Source organism: Rhopilema esculentum, chromosome 18, assembly GCF_057945365.1.
Source record: "Rhopilema esculentum isolate cy_ngs chromosome 18, ASM5794536v1, whole genome shotgun sequence".
Taxonomy (NCBI): domain Eukaryota; kingdom Metazoa; phylum Cnidaria; class Scyphozoa; order Rhizostomeae; family Rhizostomatidae; genus Rhopilema; species Rhopilema esculentum.
In genome coordinates this window covers 4,529,622-4,548,840 of record NC_142832.1, presented here as the reverse complement: position 1 = coordinate 4,548,840, position 19,219 = coordinate 4,529,622, and the positions used below count along the sequence as shown (strand labels likewise).

Below are 19,219 nucleotides of genomic sequence, written 5' to 3'. Positions count from 1 at the left end.
GTATCTTACAGCCGGAAACCTTTATTTCTTCAAAATCTTTCATTGGTCACAGGGTGTTCCAAGGACTTTTGTCAAGGATTGTAGATCAAAGTTTGTGGTATCAATTGATAAGTGGTATTATATCAAGCTTATGTTTTCTGGCTGGTTTAAATATTATATCAGAAATTTAAGTTAGAGGTGGGGTTTCAGGAAGCCAAAAGATGCTTGTTACCCTGCTAAGTACCTTCTTTCTGGACTCAGGTGTGCTACTAAGACGTTGGAAGCTTTGATGTCGTCGGAGAAAAATAAAACTGAAGATAAAGAAAATAGTGCAAAGAATGCCTTGTTGGATTGTTGGGGTGAAAAACTACATCGGTAGAAACTGCTTATGCACGGAAATTTTACAGTATAGTTAGAATTGACTGGCCAAAAATTTGACCTCAACTGAACTATACTATTTAGTATAAATTATATTAGGCCTATAGAGTCCTATATTCACGTCCTAAAGATGTAGAATCTTTAATAACGCAGTCAATGAAGTTACCCTGACTCAATCACCCTCTAGCCTTTTGAGTTTAGGTTTTCAGTATTCTCTTTGATATCAGCCTAATTTCTATTCTTAGGTATTCCATTTTTGTATTGAACCGTGAACAGGGTTGCTTTTCTACTTTTTTCAGCGAATTTTTTGAACATGGGAAAATTGAAGTCTTGGCATAAAAATAGAGATTTGCTTCTTTGTTTTGCATATTATATTTAGATCTGGTCTGTTTCAAAGACTGAGGAAGGCTTTTTCTTAAATATTAAACATCGTTTCTTTAACGTCATACCCGAACAAAGCGTCCATGAATATTCTCTTTGCAACAGAAGTGATGTGTGATGAAATGGTCAGTCCTCTTGAATTTTTTATACCTATGCACAGATTTTTGATGTTGCTTGGATTTTCAGTAAATGGATTGTGCAAAGGGCTGGAGCCCCCCAGTAATGTCAAACTGTACTATGTTTTCTTTATAACAGTGTACTGAATGGGAAACAATACAGTGGGACCCCAGCCCCCCCCAATAGGAATTTCCGTTTCACGGCATTGCAAAGTTAATCTTTAAACAGCCTGAGGTAGGAGAACAGACAGAGGTGTAGTACTGGGGGGCTCACGGGACTAAATTTCTACTTTTGCTATTGTTTTTTGCAAAATTTTATGCAAGACCCCTTGTTATTTTGATAGCACTACACCACTGAGCACAGGGCCCTGCTATTGGAGTAAACAAAAGCAAAATTTACAAAAACGAAACAGAACAGTCTTCATTGTTATTACATCGAAACGTTTACATTATTAATCAAAACTTTTATTGCTACTACATCGGTATCTTAGGCCTGAGATGCACGATGCCGGATTGGATTCACCCGGATTGGTTTTTTACTCCGGATCTAGGGGTTTCAGCTGCACGATGCAGTGGAAATTCCAAACACCTTGGATTGGCAAACCGGAGCAGTGGCAGAGTACCGAGGGGGGGATGGAAAGTCGGTCCTTGAGATTCTTGCAAATCTGATGAGAAAACTTGGGGGGGGGGGGATAGGTGCGTTATCTAGATCGTCACATTTCTTGGGAGACAAAAGTTGTATCCTCCTGAAGAAAATGTTTCAATGAGGGGGAAAGGGCGTGGTCTAAAAGGGCGTGGTCCTGAAAACACCTTTTGTCCCTCCCCCCCCCTCTTAAAAACCCAGGCTGGAGCCGCCACTGAACCGGAATGAAAGTCAATCCAAAATACTCCGCATCGCATTTTATCCAATGTAACCACTCCGCTTATCGTATCGTTTCGGATTTGGATGTAAAAGCCAATCCGGCGTCGTGTCAGAGTCATGAATTTTGTGCTGCAGTGGTAGGCCTGACATTGATCACTAGGCCGTAAGCTGTGACCAAAAAAGGTGCTCCAAAATCAATTTTCGTTGCCCGGATCCGGGCACAACTTCACGACTGTTTTTTCTTGTTTATAATGTGTTACTTAATATAAAATCAGTTGTTGTCACTCTGACAAACATGCATCTCGTGAGATACGGGGGTCAATAATTTCTAGGTTTTATGACGTCATCGATACAGTCAAATTATTTAAAAAACATTTCTTGACACAGAAACTTCCCTCACCAGCTAGATCACTTTAAGTTAGTATACAAACGTGCAACTTAGAGCGTTGTCAAACGCTTCGTGTCTGAGAAGATGCCTTTTAACGGTTGATGACGTCATCACAACATCATCATGTATTATGGTCAAAACCATCTGTTTTTGTAGTTAACACCGTAGTTAGCAGCATGAACGAGCTTACAGTTGGCAAATGCGAGTAAGCTTGTTCATACTGTACGGGTTATTCTCGTACAGTGCTGAGGAGAGGGGGGTCAGGGGGGTCACTGACCCGGGGGCCCATAAATAATAACTCAATTGAACAAAATTTCTAAGTTATAATCCATCCTCCTCATCAACATTAACAAAACATAATAGAGACAATAATGACAAAGGTCCATGAAGTCGTGAAGAAATTTTTGTTAAGAATTTCTCATCTTTGTTGGCTAGTTCAAAAGCTTCTGAATGTTACGAAATGTGATTGCAGGGTAACATACAGGGCAATATGTATGTCATACAGATTTACACTATGGCGTTCGCATATCCCTAAATCTTGTGCCGATAACCCACTTGTTTTTTATTCTCAGTTATTTAAACGTATCATCTTGTACCTGTTATTTTCTATTTCTTTCTAATTCACAGGAGGGGTGAGAACCATGGATTTTCCGACAAATATCTAACAAGCTTCTATATCTTTCACATAAATTTCAACATAACATAACGATATCAGAACTGAAAAAAGATCATTTGATATATTGAATATTCTTATGTTTATTTAGATTCAAATTTTTTCCATCAAAACATAGCATTTAGATAAACATAGAATCATGTTAGATTTTTGAAAAGAGCAGAGGTTTTCCGACAATATAGTAGTATAGTAGTGTTTTTGCTCTCTCTGGCCCCCTCTATCTACACCATTGCCACCGGCGCAGTTTAGCCACCATGACAATTTTAGCAACCATAATAGCCACCCTAGCAGTTTAAGCAACCATAATTTTCAGAAATTTCTGGGGAGCATTCCCCATACCTCCTAGAAGCGTCTGCTTTAGGCATGCCTTATAATTTAATTTTTGTCCTGACCCGGGGCCCATAAATTATCTCTGCGGCCCTGTAATCTCGTATACAGGTTTTGAATAGTTAATGACGTCATCCCTTTATGATTTTTGTATTTTACTTTCTTAAATCAGGTTGAAATCAATAATTTTATGAAAAACATTTCAGCTATTTAAGCTTTATAAACGCGTTAAGAATAAAACAGTGGTGGCACCAGCTGTAGCAGAGTGGGAGGGTAATGGGCCTGACCCAGGAGACTACGCCTTTACTGTCTCATTTTAATTGTTTTTTAGGCCAGATGCATTTTCATAGACAAATTTTGAAAAATATGACCTGCCCCTACCCAGTGCATTTTTCATCAATTTTAGGAGAATATCTGGACAATGTTTTGCAAGAGGGGATGGGGGGGATAACCGTCCATACTACCCCTTGGTGCCGCTACTGGAAAGCAAGAATGTCAAGAATGTATCAAAAAACGATCCATTTGTTTAGCCGACCGCCATGTTTATTTTAAAGCAATTGGTACTTAGGTATTACCCGGACTGTGAGATAGGGCCGAGAATAATTAAGCAGCATCGGCTTTCGGCATTCCATGTTATACACCTTAAGCGCGGGAATAGTGAAGTTTGAAGTTGAATTCCAAGAGAATTGCAGGTTTTTACAGTTGACAACAAAAAGATTCGTAATCAGCACGAAAAAACACACAGGAAAATGCTTATTAAACGTAGTGCCGGAATGAGGGCAGCGAGACCAAATAAAAATCTGACACAGCTTACGGCCTAACATGAACTCACCTCGAACTGATTTAAAAAACAGCCTCCGTCAATAGCAAGTTGTCAACAAACATGAACGTATTTTAAACAAAAGAATTCTCATGAACAATGCCGTAGCACAAGTTTCAAATAGCGGCCTGTGTGAACAGCCAAAAGTGGGAGCAAGTAAGCATAAACTCGCACTCTTCATCAAGCGCCCAGCGTGAACCCCGGATTTATGGGTCCCGGGTCTAAGGCCTAGTTACAGGAAAACAATGAGGTATACACCTCATTGCAGGAAAAGAAGCTGGCTGCGTCCACAATACACAATCCTTTTACAGTCGCCTAAACGTGCTTGCCGACTTCCGTTTTGCCTATCCCCCGCAGTGTTCATGATCCAAAGATAATCGCACGCGGAAAGCAGCTTGCTGAGACTAAAAGGCTTGTTGGCTGGCAAGTAGACTGTAGTTGGTTACTCACATGCGCGTGCGAACAAGATGGATTTCGAACTTCTTATTTCAGAAGTGAAAAAACGATCAGCTTTATGGGATCCTAAAAATCCCAACCACAGTAACAGGGGCTTTACTGAAAAATGCTGGACAGAGGTCGCAGAAGTAATGCGGTTAAAAGGTTTGTATCTTCAATTTTCTCAGAATTCAAAAGGCCGATAGAATAAAATAAAATTGAACATTAGATTTCAAATTTTTTTTTTAAATAAACATTGTTGCTCAAAAACTCTAGAAGAGCAAAAACTCCAAATAAAGTTACATTTTTATAAGAATGATCGGAGAAAATGTTTCTAGGTATATTGTCAATTTTAAATGTTTCTGACATCAATGCTAAAATTGGTACTCCGTAGAGCCTGATGCAGGTCGGCTCCCACTGGATCACGATTTCCCCTCCACAGTCTTTTTGATCTTGAAAATCATTCGAAGGTAGGCCCTTTCTGCACGCAGGCTATTTTAGGCCAAGCGAACGCTTTGACATGAAACGTCGAAAAAGTTACTGCGACTCTTCGATAAGTTGTTTAAAATGGCCCGAAAACCAGCCCACACCAGACGAAAGTCCTGAACGACCCTATTTTGAATTGCCCAGGCCAGCTAAAGACAATATAAGTAATCCCTATTTTTGCTTTATTGCTTTCTGTGTTGTTTTAAAATTTATGTTACATCTTCACCCACACCACAAGGCCTACTCAACTTTCCTGTTTTCTTCCCGATGTAACCCGCGTGCTTTGCAAAAGACGGGGGTGACGTCAAATTTTTTCGCAAAACAGAAAGAGGGTTTTTGTATTTTGCGAAAACTCGTCGAAAAGGGTCACTTATTGTTCTCTCGTAAATATTTATAGTGGCTAAATCATGCACTGCGGAGCATTGAGAAAAGTGGGGGGGGGGGGTTAAAAACTGTGGGGTCCTAAAATCGTATAGAAAATGCTTTACTGGTAGTTTATTACTTAATGTTTGGCATTTTTTGCAAAAAGTAGGGGGCTAAAGCCCCCAGCCCCCTGCTCCGTGGTGCCTGTAAGTTGTGTTGACTAGCTGTTACTTCTTTGGCCATTTTATAATAATTTAATCTTTGCATTTGAAAAAATCCTAAAAAATGAAATACGCTCGATTACTAACTTCGAGCAAAACCCGTTTAATAAGTTTCTAACCGAGTTATTTTTCAAAATTTGTTGTATATTCTAATTGAGTTTTATATTATATTATTTATTGGCCCTTATAGTCTTGAGCCCCTAGGTCAGTAACCCCTCTGACCCCCTTTTTCTCAGCACTGCCCTGGGCGGAAACAGAAGATTCTGTTTATGTGCTCGAAATTTTTTGGCTTTGGTACCCAGGGTAGAATCTCCCAAACCTTGGACGCAGAACAGTAAAAAATATTAGTAGATGTAGATGCTGCTTGTAGAAAACAATATCAAAATAGTTGTGGTAGTTGTCCCATTATTGGCAGGATTGGTCCAGCATTTTCTTATTCAAACATGCATGTTATCTACTTGTCCAAAATTTTCTTTTGCATTTTATGATGAGGCCGTTTGGTGGAATAGGCATGAACCTCTTCTGTAAGCAGGCTCAACTAATTTTTGTTGTCTCTTGACAATTCCTGAAGCTGTTGAAACTTAAATTGGAGTGCTAGTGAATGATAAGGCTCATCTGTAGCCATGAACCTAAAATAAAGAGAGAAGTTGCTACTTACTGACTGAATTTTTTTTTCAGTGGATATTGTGAAGAAGAAATGGAAATCACTTAGAGACAACTTTCGTGTCGAATTGAGAAAGGTGCCAATCGGAAAATCGGATGATCCTAGTCTGCCAGTTGATCAGTACCTATCAAAGTGGGTCTTCTTCAAAATGATGTTCTTTCTGAGAGATCCCATGGTTGAAAAGATGTTGTCCGGCAACCATACAGCTGCTTCGACTGCGGCTGTATCAGCAGAAACCGTAGACAACGAGCCAAATGTCACTTCTCCTGTACCCTCATTGCAAAGTCTGTCGGAGACAAAGAACGTTTTACTTTGGGAAGAAACTGTCCCAAAAAAAGATGCAACAGTTTTTACGGCCCTTCCAAAAGTAGCGAATAAAAGAAAACGAAGAAGAGATCAAAGGGATGGTGAGGCAGAAGGACTAATTGCTATTCAGATGGAGAAAGTTGACATAGAGAAGCATAAACTACAGCTGCTCCTGCAAGATAACGACAGAAGAGAAAGGGAGGAAAATGACTTTGACAGACATTTTGTTTTGAGTTTATTACCCATGCTGAAAAAAATTCCAGAGAGAGAAAGAACTGGCGTAGAAATTAGACTTAAGCAAGTTTTGCACGAAGCAGTATATGGAAATTTCAACGAATTTGCAACGTACAGGCCTTGAAAAAATAATCACTGCATAAGATACATCTTGCTACATAAGTATTTTTTTATAAAATGTGGGAACTCATCTAAAAGCTGGAGCGAGTCTCTCTTCTGCTGAAATTCAGCCTTTTAAATTTTGTTGTTTTTTTCCAGATGTGGCGATACGGGTTCCAATATGATGTTAAATTTTTTTCTCAAACTGCGTTTACTCAAAAAATTTTTAGGGTCATTCTTAACCCAGCAGTTCAGTTAACTGGCTTTTTTATTGGGAGGATATCTTATTTTCTCCATGCTTTAATTTCTTATTAAGATTTAAATTTGGGTTCTCTATAAGTGCTTGACAAATATTGTCATTCCCAGGTCAATCCTACCTGAAAATAGGAAACCAAAGCGCGTTTACGCAAGCAAAAGCGAGCCCGCTGAAGCAAAGGACGCCCTTTTGATGTTCCTGTCCGGCCCGCGTGAGTGTGTTGTCAATCAGAATATTAACTTCTCTAGGACTTTTTTCCACTTGAACCACACCACAATTTCATATATCTATAAACAATTTTACGTAACATCTTTACTCTTGCCCGAGATCTATCCCTGCCCCAGATCCACTCCGAGGCCTAGCTAACGAGGGTGTGGGGTTGTGTTGTGACATCCTCAATTCTTCATGAGTTGTTCGGTAAATCTTCAGTTGGTCCACAAAATCCCTAGTTTGTCGGGAAAATATCGTCTTTTGGTATGTGGCCCCCTATTCTGGAATATTCTGGAAGCAAGCTACACCAGCACTGGAACAACCCAATAGCGGAGGCAGGAAAATGCATTCGAGGGGCGAGAAAAAGAGAATTTCAGACCAAAGTCCTAAAAAGAATTTAATAGTAAATGAGATTGCCAATCAGTTTCAGAGCGACAGAATACAATCTTCGTATGCAGCTTTAAGACCTTTGCTCTAAAAATGTACCAATTGGATAAATACACTCTTTTTTTAATTAGTTTTAAAAAGTTAGGAACAAATTAAGAACAAGCTGAGGCTGAGCTGCTGTTAAATGCAATTTGAACAACATTTTATCTCAAAACGATGATTTTTAGCCAGGTATGAGTGCTTATTCGGTGAATATTCAAACTTTTCGGCAAATGAAGGTTGTCTCGCTCACTTTGTTAGCAAATGAGGCCTGAACACCTCTCAAGAACGAAAAATCTAGCGATGGCACAGCTTACAACATTTTAATTTAAGAACAAATTAAGAATAATCCAGCCTCAGATTTTCAAAGAAAATAAGAACAGTCAGCCTGAACTTTGATTTACTGCTTATTTTTAGGAAAAAGTGTGATAGACAGACTGTCTAAGACAGCATGGTATATTCCGAAAAGATAGAGAGTTTTCCGATATAATAACTTTTTAGCTTTACACAGGGTCGTCGGAAGCAGGGGCAATTATCATACAAATATTTGTGTTATACAAATGGGGGGTGGGAGCTGCCCATGTATTTCCGACCATACTGTTACAGTTGGGTTCTTCGCCCCTTCTGACCTCAGTTCTTCATTACGATCTGCAAAGAAAACGAAAATTTGACGAATGAAAGAACTGACTGAAGTCTCACTAACAGGCGTCCCAAAACGTCCCCGTCCAACTTCTGCTTTGTAGTTGCTGTTGCGTTTACCCACAATGCAACCGAGTCTAGTGGCCTAAGCCTTGCTCGTACTGAAGCATTAAAGGGAGTCGGAGCAAGAAGCAGGCTGTTCGATATCTCAAAATGGCAGCTCGAAAAGCCGGTCAGTTAGCTGTCGACTGGATAGCACTCTCTACGAAGGTTCCAGTAGCTGCTAGAGCAGATTTCAATGGACTAAGATCTAAATTTGAAAACCTACGCTCTGGGTAACTGATCAAAGATACTTGATATTACCAACATGATTGTCTGTTTACGGTCTTTCTTTAGATATTTTTATTATTATTATTGATTTTATCTTCTTTCGATGAAAGCATGCTTTCTTGTATCTCAAGCTCTGAAACAGACAAAACCGTTTTAGTCGAAAGTATTTTTGCCTTGTTGGAACGTTTAAGCACTGTTTTTGTATATAAACCTTTACCCCAATTTTCAAGCCATTAGGAATATAATAAGCTATAAATTTGAACAGTAAAATTGATTAGAAAACCTCTCTTCATATTTCCACTGTATAATAAAAGCATGAATACTTTTTGTGTATTCAATAGACTCTGGCTATAGACACCCCAAAGTTGCTTGAAATAATATATATGTTGATGAGTATAAGCATAAATATATATATAAAGTATGTTATTCTGCACACTGATAAATACATTGTGAAAGACAAATGTCAGGATATGAATGACTATGGGTAGTTTGCCTTGTTTTAAAATTGGGTAATGCAAGACAAAAGTTTGTCAAAATGTCTCTAAAGGTTAGAGTGCCTCCGATTTTTCTGCAGTTATAATACAATGTTGCCATTGAGTATGTGCATAAATCTAACATTGTCATGATGTCATATATTTTTGTATTTCTTCAATGTCTTTATTTTTCCTACCCTTTTTAGCCTGACCTCCATCCCTGACAAACCACCAACAATTGATTGGGACTTTTTTGCAAAAACTATTGCCAAACCAGGACTTGTTGAGACTTTCAAAAAGCAGGTATGATGTTTATGTTGTTATTTTGGAGCTAAAATGTAAGATTTTAGAAGCTGTTCATACCTACTTTATTATTAGATACACACTTGCTTGTGTGCAACTCAATTGATAAATTTATTTTGTTCTAATGCATCCTCTCTTCTTTTAGTATGAGGCCTTGAGTGTTCCATACCCAAAAGATACAGAATCTGTCAAAATTGAGGCCCACAAAGCTGAAATGGTAGGTTTGGCAAATAATTTTTTGAATATTGTACTTTAACTTGCCTGTGAACTTGGTCAATTTTTTCAACTCTTTTATGTTTTGTTTAGGAGACAGAAATTAAAAGGGAAGTTACTGAAGCAAATGAAAGGGTAGCACACCTTCAAGCAGAGGTTTGTTCAATGATTGAATTTTGTTGTAATTCTGCAAACTTTCACAAAATAAGAACACAAAAATCCACTGTATCATTAACAGGATTCTTGTATCCATTAACAGGCAAGGTTGGGTCAAATTTTGTGTCTTCATATTGGCTTATACCATTTTCAATGTATGAAATCATTGAAGTTGGCAAGAAACGAGCACCTAGCACCTTAGTTTCTAAATTGAGCTCAAATGCAGGCCTTTTTGTTTGATGCTCGAGATGACTCATGATCACGTCAGCACTCACGCATACTCGACCATGTGCGCATTTGATCACTCACGCAAAATGGTAAATTGTGAGGCATAAATGTCTCATCAATTAACAAAACTCTACTCATCTTTTGTGACCAAAGCAAGTGACAGACAATACAAAGCTGGTATATCAGAACCAGCCTTGTTTTTTGTCTGCTTTTTGTTCCTTGTAGTTTTCAAAAATGATCCATAAACTGGAGATACGTATATTGGTATTGATAAAGATTTCCTTAAAGGAATCTCTAAAATAGCACTAAATAGGGGAATCCCTACACATGCTACTGAAGTATGTATATACTTCTTTGACAATGTTCCAATTTCTTTTTTATTTTATTTAAAGATATTTTGTTTTTTGTAGCTAAATAAATTGAAAGCTGAGAAACCATTTGATGAAATGACGGTAAGAATGCATCAATCTGTGCACTGCTTGTTTGTTTTTTAGAAACCATTTTTTCAAGACATGTTAATATTATAGTGGTGGGTTTAAATGCTCACAACATTTCTGAGTATGACTTACACTTGTAAGGTAGACAAAATACTAATGTCAACGATGGAATAAGTAGCGGTAGCAATTCCTTTCAATGCTTCCAGTAGGCTTGTAGCCTGTCACTTAATTAGCGTATTAAAGGGCTTGATGAGTATCCGTTCACTAACTCTTTACTTTAAGTTCAATCTTTGATGTTTTTTTAAAGGCATTTGACATGCATAAGTACAGTGAATCCCAGAAATAATTTACTAACAGACAAATGAATTGGAAACTGCTCACATGAAACCACTGTGTGCTAGGATTTCACCGATTTGCAGAAAGGCAGAAACTGTTCACATGCTTTTCTCTGTGCGCAATTTGATTTGACAAACGCTGATGGTTGAGTGGCTGTAAGCCACTTTTACCTGTGTGTCAAATGCCTTTAAATTTTGATTTTAAATCTATTTTTATCTTATGCTTAGAATTATGATTAATATTTGGATAAATATTAGTTGTGCTTCTGATCATGGAGAATTGTTTTAAATTAATTAAGTCTAAGTAACTCATCATAATATTTTATGAATATTTACCTTTCTTGTATAGATTGATGATTACTTGGCTGATAAACCAGAGCTAAAGGCAAAAATAGATGATGATATTAAAAACCACAGATGGTACCTCACTGGCGTTGGAAAGTGACTTCCCAATTTTGTTTTAATTTGAAAGAGCTTTGAAATCACCCCAAATGTTTGCTCCTGTTTGTATTATCCAACAAAGTATAGTAAATGGTTTGATTTGCAACAAGTTTGAAAGCAAAGAATGTTAAATTTGTCCATTATTTGAAGAAAAGAAACAGTCATATTCCAAGTGTATTTTCTTGCTCTTGATTCTCAAGAATTTGAAGTAAGCATGAATCAAAGATTTATTTACCACATTTCAGGGATACAATTTGTTTGTTTAAGTAACTGTGTAGACATTCAACATGAAGCTCTCTGTTGTTGTTCAACAAAAGTTCCATTTAGTAACATATCTCGCCAAATCTCTGTTTCGTAGCAGTTACTATAGCACAAACACAGAATTTCCAGGAAAGACGTCATGTGCAGTATAGTACCACAGGCTAATTTTCACTTCAGTTTGAAAAAGTTCAACCAATCTCTCGATGTGGTACAAAAATTTTTTGTTTCAAACTCCTGAAATTTATAAAATATTGATGTGATCATGACTAATTGAAGAGGATGAGTGCCAATTTTGCTACCCTTGGATAATTTATATAAAGAAATATAGCAAATCTTTCATATAATATTTAGAGACATCAATAAAGTATCATTTTAAGGAAATTGAATTACATTTGATTTGTGCAACCATTCCATTTTAAATGGTACAACCTATCCCTTGAAGCTATGAACAAACTTGACTCTACATTTTTGCTGATTCTTATCTCCTTCCGTTTATTACTCATTTAACAAAGACACTGACGAGTACCTGAGACATTGACTTTAACTTCACAAGGATGATTCCCCGGGAGCAAGTGATAAGGACTTTCTTGGGCCATAACATCAATAATCACTAAAACACTAAAAATTACATGTGCCAAAGACTTTTTACAAAACTTAATTAAATTCTCATTTATTGTTTGCTTTTTGCTCAGTCATAGCTATGTTTGTAGCCATGTTTTGCTGTTAAGATATTCCTTAAACCCATATTGAAATCTTCTGAAATGGTAGTAACCTTTTCTCTTTTTCTCTTTGCTTCATGTTTTGATTAAATTTGGCAATTATCTTTTGCTGTATACATATGCATTTTTTCTAAGTTTCCTAATTTTACTTTCGTCTGACTTTAATTTAAACATGTCAGACACATCTTGTTCTCTGAATTTATTTGTTGTACGTTTTCCCACTTACCTTTGGAAGATTTTTTATTTCAAACTGTAATTTTTTCAAACTTCGACCTTACTCAGGATTCAAAGAAAAAGAGGCAGGGTTTGGGCATTTTTTTTTAATTCCCTTGGATTTCATTTCCTTTCTGCGGTGCATTGTTAAATTATCAATTGATTCGCTACCCCGCCCCCCCTCCTTTCAAACTGAAAACGAGACTGCTGACTGCATTATTTCCAAGAACACATGGTGAATAGAGGCCCTAGAGCCTCGCACAATGAAAGAAAATGCGTCGACTGTAATCCACGGAAGAAATCTGATTTTAGTGCCATATCGAAAGGAGCATGTTCGGAAGTAAGAAATCGTCTTCTAAATATCTTCCCTATTCGTTTGTCTTGGCAATACAGAAATATACCGTCCCCCTCCCCCCTCCAACGGTTCAATAATATACCAAAACAAGATTAAACTTAAACATAAAATCGTACACGTGAAAGGAATTTTGGACCCAGTAAAGGTTTTTGGACCACAGAAAGAATCGATAAGAACTGGTGCACTTGTTGTAGATGTTTACTGTAAATTGAAGTTCACATGCAATAATGTGGCTCGATAATCTTCATGGTTTTTCTCAGTGGCCTAGACCACATGCTGATCCATATGTATAAATGTACTAAAATAAAATACGTAACAACATTGCCATTTTATTTTCTTATAACTAAACATAAATAAACTTGAAAATAATGTATTAGAATTTGTGTTAGATATCACACATGGATGCAAAATGAAGAGCTACTTGAAAAGACTGCCTCTGAAAGGCTTTCATTAGAACAAGAGTATGAAATGCAGCAAAAATGGTACAACGATGCTGACAGTGAGTTTTTCCATAGCAGAAATTCTACACATATCACAGTTTTTTGTTACACATATGATATTAGTATGTTTTGTTAAAATTCTTGGCAAAATAAAAATTGATGTACCTGTTTCAAGAGATGCTTCATCAAGCAGCAAGCAATTGAGGAAATTTCTGAGATGATATTAACTTTTGCCTTAAGGCTTAGTTTAACAATTTTGGCATAGCAACATCCAGTTCTTAAAACTTTGTTTTCCTTGAAATTTGATGGGGTACTTTCTCCTTTATTTTTTCTCAATTTCATGAAAATAAATTCTGCTTTGTTATTCTTTGTTTCAATTACCTTATTTCAGTAGCAATTAGCTTTTTCCATTTATATATTTATTCATTCATTCAAATCAACCATTTAATTTCTTATTAATATTTATAGAATGTACATTCATCATCCTTGCAAAAGCTCTGTGGAAAAAGAACAGAGATGAAATTGGTATGTTTACAGGACAAAACCTTTCTTTTATGAAAGCTCTAAATAAATACTTCTAACAGCAAAATTCTTACTAACTTAAATCTATCAAAAACAACGAGTATAAAGATTTCACAAATCTAACTAAATTTTGTTAGACAACTTAAAAAGGAAAACAGCAGGAGCTTTATATCAAACTGTCAACAAGAAAAGAGCAGATGAGTATTCTGACAATTGTAAATTACATCAACATTGCTCGAACAAAAAACTTACCTTTCTTAATTTTAACAAAAATGTCTAAAAAGATCTGAAATAGCTCTAAACACAGACATCCAAATAAATTTATATCGTTTTGTAAGATGTCACTGAGAATGAATATCTTAGATACCACAAAAACATCTGGAAGTCATCTTTGACAATCTGAACAAATGTGTTAAGGGCTCGCAGAGTGCTGAGAAAAGCGGGAGGTCTAAAACTATGTGGGGGCTAAAATCAAATTAAAATAGGCTTTACTCGTGGTTCACTTCTTAGTATTTTGCATTTTTGCTGAAGAAATTACCCCCCCCCCCCTCCCCTAGTTCCCATGCTCTGTGATACCTGTGCTGTGTTCACTGTATTAGGTGCAGGGACATTATCATCACAGAAGTTCAAAATGTAGATTTATTTGAACACCAGTCAACATGATAATCATAATAAGTTTTGACATGTCTAACAGTTTTAATTGGATCTCCTTTAGAATCCATGGTTGGAGATGTAAATCTTTTTTTAAATAATCCTGATGATAGAACAGAGGCTGAAGTAGAAGTTATGGTTGCAGGTATAACAATATTTCCATATCTCAACTTGCTATCTATGATTCCTTTAGAGAGATGTTGTCTAGAATACTTGATTGTTTTTCTTCTGATTCAATGGTTCTCAAAGATAGGCAGATGCACTACTTCCTTAAAAAACTTTCTTTTATTAATCAGCAGAAATCTCTAAAGAGCAAATAAGTAACAAAGAGCTAATAAAAAATGGGTGAAAAATTCATTCTTTATCATGGTAAAGAAGCAATTATAAAAACTTACTAGCAATTTTTTTGTCAAGGAACAAATTATTTTTTCTAGAACCAGCATCAAGGGGGTGTGGCATTGGCACAGAGGCAGTTTTGGCAATGTTGTATTACGGTATGCACACCATATGAAAATATAATATCATAATTTTCTAGTTTTATAAGTAGCATTCCAGTCATTAAAAGGTTTAATGAATAGTAAACCTTTGTTGTTTCTTTGTCACAGGTAATATGTCTCTTGGAATAAAGAAATTCAATGCAATAGTTGGAAATTACAACAAAGAAAGCGTTGCTTTATTTTTAAAGATGGGTTTTGCCAAGGTTTGTGCATTTCTCTACATTTACAATAAATACATTAGTTCATGAATCAAAGAACAACAGTTGTTTCAAACCATAATTTTTGAAAAAAATATCTTTTTGCTTTTGTCATTCAAGAGTATTACAGATCATTAAATCAGGGCAAACAGCCAAATTTTAATCAACCACAAGTCAAAGTGCCATTCCATATTCTGAATGTTTTAATATCATTTGTCTTTAAAAAACTAAATGCATTTTACTGAACATAAGGAAACATGTTTTCCACAGATTTATCTCAATCGTAAACAAAGTTAGCAAAGCCTACTGCATTTTACCCAAAACAAGTTTAAACTAATGCACCCCTTTTTCATTTGATGTGTCTGAGCAATTGGTCTTGTCAGCACCCTTTGATTTTTATTTGCAAAGGCTGGTGGCTTTCCCTGCAAAATTAGGTCTATTCCAAATAACTTTTCATCAAGAGGCATAAATTGTGGAAAAATGTTGATCATTGCATTTTTAAAAACTTTCTTAATCTTTCCTTTATCCCAACATACAATATTATCATAATTACCACCCTTTCTCTGTAACACAAAGCTATTAATTTTGTTTTAGATAAAGGAAACAGCAATTTTTAACCAGTCCACTTTTGAAATTCAAATCAGCAAAGAGTCATTTTATGATAAATTTGCAACTAAACTTTCATGTCTATGTATTGCTACCTATCCCATTGAAGAGAATTAACATGACTCTTGTATCAAAAAAGTGTCTTATTGGATCTCAATTCTCAGTAGAATCAAACAATTTTTGCCTTCTCTTTTCTTCTGCATGTTTGTCAACCATAATATTGTGAAATAAAGAACATTTAAAGAAAAACAGGTTCAATATGATCTCATTCAAACTTCATTGACTTTGGTGGCCCCTCAACATCAATATGAAATGTTTTTAAGCTTTTATCCTGGTTTGGGTCATAACCAAGACCAAGACCTCTTTTATTTCTTGAGGTATCAAATGCTTGTTGATATTGCGTCTCCAGTTTGTTATTTAACCTCTTCTCTTCATCTTTACTCATTGCAGCACTATTAAATTTCTTTACTCCTTTAAAGATACTTGTCTTTCCTTTATCATCTACTGACTTGTCTTTGTTTTTAAACCCACCAAGCAGCCGTATGAATTTATTTTTTTGCTCTTCAGATCCAAAAGAGGCTTGACCCCACTGTCCAACATCAACTTTTTCCTAAAAAATTGATGATTCATAGTTTATTTTGCAAACTCACAAACTTCCTTCACAATGGTCACAGTTCACTTTTAGGATATAGAATCTTTTATCTTCAGTTAGTGATTCTGTTGTTGTTTATGTAGAGTATGAGACTTTAGGAAAACCCAAACATTGAATAAAAAATACATTTTTGCAAGACTGGGTTAGATTGAAATGTTTACCAAATACATAAATAAGAAATAGTTGGCTCCAAATAACACAAGTTGCTACAACAGAAGCATTTTTGTAGTATTAAAGGTGGAAACAAGGGAAATTTGTAAATTATTGTGGTAGAGTTGAAAACAAAATAACTTCTCAAGCAGCATCATCATAGATTGAAAAAAACAGTATATTGTAGTCCAAAGAAGCCAATTGAGAGGGAAAGGGTAAAAGGAAAAGACTGTCCAAGGCCCAAATGCCAACAAATTCCAATTTTAATTTTAATTTTTTTACAATATCAATATTGGAAAACATTGCAAAAGAGTGTATATATATATCTGGTGAAATGATTTTCTCAAATCAACTTTTGTCTGGCAATATTTCAAGATAAATGTGGAAACTACATCCTTTAAAAGAGTTTACAGCATTTTTCATAGAATGTTGAGAAACTACCCAGCGTTGAATTGGAGAACACATATTTGCAACACTTAGCAGAATATGTCCTGTTCACAAAAGAACATATACCAAACCAATAAATACCTACCTCTGATTTCTTTTTATTCTCTGGTAATTCTTCCTCTTCTTCGTCACTTGTCTTTTCCTTTTTACTCTTCTTTCTTTTCTTTTTCCGTTTTGCTTCTGTTGCTTCATCTTTGTCTTCAAAACGATCTTTTTGGCCTTTCTGTCCTTTTATTTCTTTAACATCTTCTGCTTCATGCTTTCGTTTCTTCTTCTTTTTCTTTGGCTGACTTTCTGTCAAATCCGAACGTTCTGTATCTGTAGAAATCTCAGCTTCTCTGTCTTCATTTTTTACTTTCTTTTTGTGCTTTTTATTTTTTTTCTCCTTTCCATGTTTATCATCTACAATAGTTGATTGATTATTATCATTTTTGAGTTCAAGATCATCATCCTTTTGAGATTCTTTATGCTGTTTTTTCTTAGATTTCTTTCTTTTTTTCTCTTCATGTTCTAGGGCTTCACATTCCATTTTATCTAAGAGCCGCCTGCAAATAATTTTAAAAAACGTTTAGGCTTTGGAAATATATAATGTGAGATAATGAAAGAATTAATCAACATTCATGATATCTTGGACACTATTATGATTTACATGCCGCTCGTAATGATTTGAGCAGGTTCATGGCTGAGCATGTGCCTAAAATTTTTCATCAAGGTGGGCCATTAATAACTTCCTGCCTAAATTGCACTGAAAAGCAGTAATATAAGTACTATTGATGTTACAGCTTTTCTGTGCCAATTTTAACCCTTGCTATACCAAAGGATTATATAACTATCATCTTTCAAGTGTTATAGATACTCACAAAAGATACTAATATTATTTTGATCCCAACATGAATTCATAACAACAAGAATAGTAACAATAAGAATAATGTTCTAAAATTAAACTTCTGACATAGAAGTTTTGCTTGAATGTTTAACGGAATCAATCTTCTGAAAAGTTGTATTCAGCTCCATTTGATGACCCAGATGATTGATGGCACAATCAAAATATTGCTTCCTGTAATGACAGTGGTGGTGATGCACATTCAGTGTGGTTCTTTCATCACACTTAACTGGCACACCAAACCTCACTGTGATTTTTTGACAGTTTCCACTGATTAACAAGCAAACCATCTCATTAAGGTTTAAAACAATATGACAAGAATTTAGATGTAAAAGGAATCTTTACAAAGTGCAAATGACAGGGGGGCCATAACGCTACTGTCTGAAAATCAGGCCTATGACAACATGTGCACCGTGTCTTGCCTAGGCATGTGCTGAGACATGGGCCTGCAACCACATACCTCAAACTAACTGAGAGGCATGGATTCATAAAATTCCCACAGCAAGAAATATTAATAGCATTAATCTTTAAAAAAATTTTTATACAGTATTTCCTCTAAAGAATGCTGCAGGGTTTATTACAGACTTTTGGATGCGGGGTTCAATAGAGGGCACCGTTTATCAGAGGGCAGCGTTCAATACAAAATGAAAAGTTTCTCTTATGAAAAATGACAAGAAAAATGCGATGAAAAAAGATAAAAACAGACTTTAAACAATTTTTTCCCACAAACATGTAATAAAGATTGTGTGAACAATTTTTTAAAGTTCACATAAGATGTTTTCACGTTATGGAAGGTCAAGGAATGTCAATATCTTTGTCTCCGTCAGAGTCCTTGTCTCTATGGCATAAAAACTTTCATAGCTTTCGAATAGTGGTGTGTTTTCTAATAAAGTTTTTTATTTATTGAGGGACTAGACTTCCTTTCTCCGAAAAAATCATGAAAATTAGAATTGAAGTTGAAAGAAGAGGATCAAGGCCATGCTGAACGTAGTAAAATTGTGACATTTTAGATAAAGTTTAGTTAATCACATTTTATTAACTTCATTCACAACTTTTAGCAATATTTATGGACCAATAACACACAGGGCTGTAACGGGGTAAAGCACCCCGAAACAGGTCAAAATTTTGGCTAGATCCGCGCCTGGTGTAACTGAGTCACATAACTGTAAATTTTTAATGACTCACGTGGCAAATACGTGTTTTTCAAAACAGATAGTGTGAAACTGCAAGTAGTGACGCATAATTGGACCAATATATATGAGGCAATCTTGCTGAAATGAAAAACCAATGAGGAGAGCTTACTTATTATTTAACTCCTTTGTAGAGCTTACTCTTACCTTTGCCAATTCACTACGTTTTATCCAAAGATGATTTTACGATCAGAAGCCACTGATTTGGGATTTAACCATGCCGCCAGACTAGGCCATTTCGAATGCGAGGCGGGATT

The 19,219-nt window shown here is 35.9% G+C and overlaps 4 protein-coding genes across 5 annotated transcripts; 3 read left to right on the top strand and 1 right to left on the bottom strand.

Moving 5' to 3' along the window:
* Window positions 1–1,871: 1,871 nt before the first annotated feature.
* Window positions 1,872–6,836, top strand: LOC148958092 (uncharacterized). The gene is made up of 2 exons (XM_089113607.1): window positions 1,872–4,524; window positions 6,108–6,836. Exons 1-2 carry the CDS (start codon window positions 4,392–4,394, stop codon window positions 6,755–6,757), a joined length of 783 nt encoding a protein of 260 aa, XP_088969733.1. The 5' UTR covers window positions 1,872–4,391; the 3' UTR covers window positions 6,758–6,836.
* Window positions 6,837–8,404: 1,568 nt separating this feature from the next.
* LOC135692222 (ATP synthase peripheral stalk subunit d, mitochondrial) lies at window positions 8,405–11,345 on the top strand. Its single transcript, XM_065210297.2, has 6 exons — window positions 8,405–8,598; window positions 9,273–9,369; window positions 9,515–9,586; window positions 9,676–9,738; window positions 10,377–10,418; window positions 11,088–11,345. Exons 1-6 carry the CDS (start codon window positions 8,477–8,479, stop codon window positions 11,181–11,183), a joined length of 492 nt encoding a protein of 163 aa, XP_065066369.1. The 5' UTR covers window positions 8,405–8,476; the 3' UTR covers window positions 11,184–11,345.
* A 121-nt stretch (window positions 11,346–11,466) lies between these two features.
* Window positions 11,467–15,781, top strand: LOC148958091 (N-acetyltransferase 9-like protein). 2 transcript variants are annotated; one of them, XM_089113608.1, is made up of 7 exons: window positions 12,553–12,712; window positions 13,117–13,226; window positions 13,636–13,692; window positions 14,405–14,485; window positions 14,775–14,834; window positions 14,946–15,040; window positions 15,629–15,781. In XM_089113608.1, the coding sequence occupies exons 1-7, from the start codon at window positions 12,636–12,638 to the stop codon at window positions 15,755–15,757; spliced, it is 609 nt and encodes a 202-aa protein (XP_088969734.1). In that variant the 5' UTR covers window positions 12,553–12,635; the 3' UTR covers window positions 15,758–15,781. The 2 variants fall into 2 exon arrangements, with proteins under 2 accessions (XP_088969736.1, XP_088969734.1); XM_089113610.1 differs by lacking the exon at window positions 14,405–14,485 and having other exon boundaries at window positions 11,467–12,712.
* Window positions 15,782–15,898: 117 nt separating this feature from the next.
* Window positions 15,899–19,211, bottom strand: LOC148958090 (uncharacterized). The gene is made up of 3 exons (XM_089113606.1): window positions 19,110–19,211; window positions 16,975–17,434; window positions 15,899–16,250 (listed from the first exon to the last, which is right to left on the bottom strand). Exons 2-3 carry the CDS (start codon window positions 17,416–17,418, stop codon window positions 15,906–15,908), a joined length of 789 nt encoding a protein of 262 aa, XP_088969732.1. The 5' UTR covers window positions 17,419–17,434; window positions 19,110–19,211; the 3' UTR covers window positions 15,899–15,905.
* Window positions 19,212–19,219: the final 8 nt, after the last annotated feature.

Bases quoted from the DNA above. Each gene is read 5' to 3' on its own strand.
- LOC148958092 (XM_089113607.1), top strand. From the start codon at position 4,392: ATGGATTTCGAACTTCTTATTTCAGAAGTGAAAAAACGATCAGCTTTA. The intron at 4,525-6,107 runs GTTTGTATCTTC...TTTTTTTTTCAG, and splicing joins AGAAGTAATGCGGTTAAAAG to TGGATATTGTGAAGAAGAAA.
- LOC135692222 (XM_065210297.2), top strand. From the start codon at position 8,477: ATGGCAGCTCGAAAAGCCGGTCAGTTAGCTGTCGACTGGATAGCACTC. The intron at 9,370-9,514 runs GTATGATGTTTA...CTCTTCTTTTAG, and splicing joins TTGAGACTTTCAAAAAGCAG to TATGAGGCCTTGAGTGTTCC. The intron at 9,739-10,376 runs GTTTGTTCAATG...TGTTTTTTGTAG, and splicing joins TAGCACACCTTCAAGCAGAG to CTAAATAAATTGAAAGCTGA.
- LOC148958091 (XM_089113608.1), top strand. From the start codon at position 12,636: ATGAAAGAAAATGCGTCGACTGTAATCCACGGAAGAAATCTGATTTTA. The intron at 12,713-13,116 runs GTAAGAAATCGT...AATTTGTGTTAG, and splicing joins CGAAAGGAGCATGTTCGGAA to ATATCACACATGGATGCAAA. The intron at 13,693-14,404 runs GTATGTTTACAG...GATCTCCTTTAG, and splicing joins AAAGAACAGAGATGAAATTG to AATCCATGGTTGGAGATGTA.
- LOC148958090 (XM_089113606.1), bottom strand. From the start codon at position 17,418: ATGGAATGTGAAGCCCTAGAACATGAAGAGAAAAAAAGAAAGAAATCT. The intron at 16,251-16,974 runs GTAGGTATTTAT...TCAATTTTTTAG, and splicing joins AGAATAAAAAGAAATCAGAG to GAAAAAGTTGATGTTGGACA.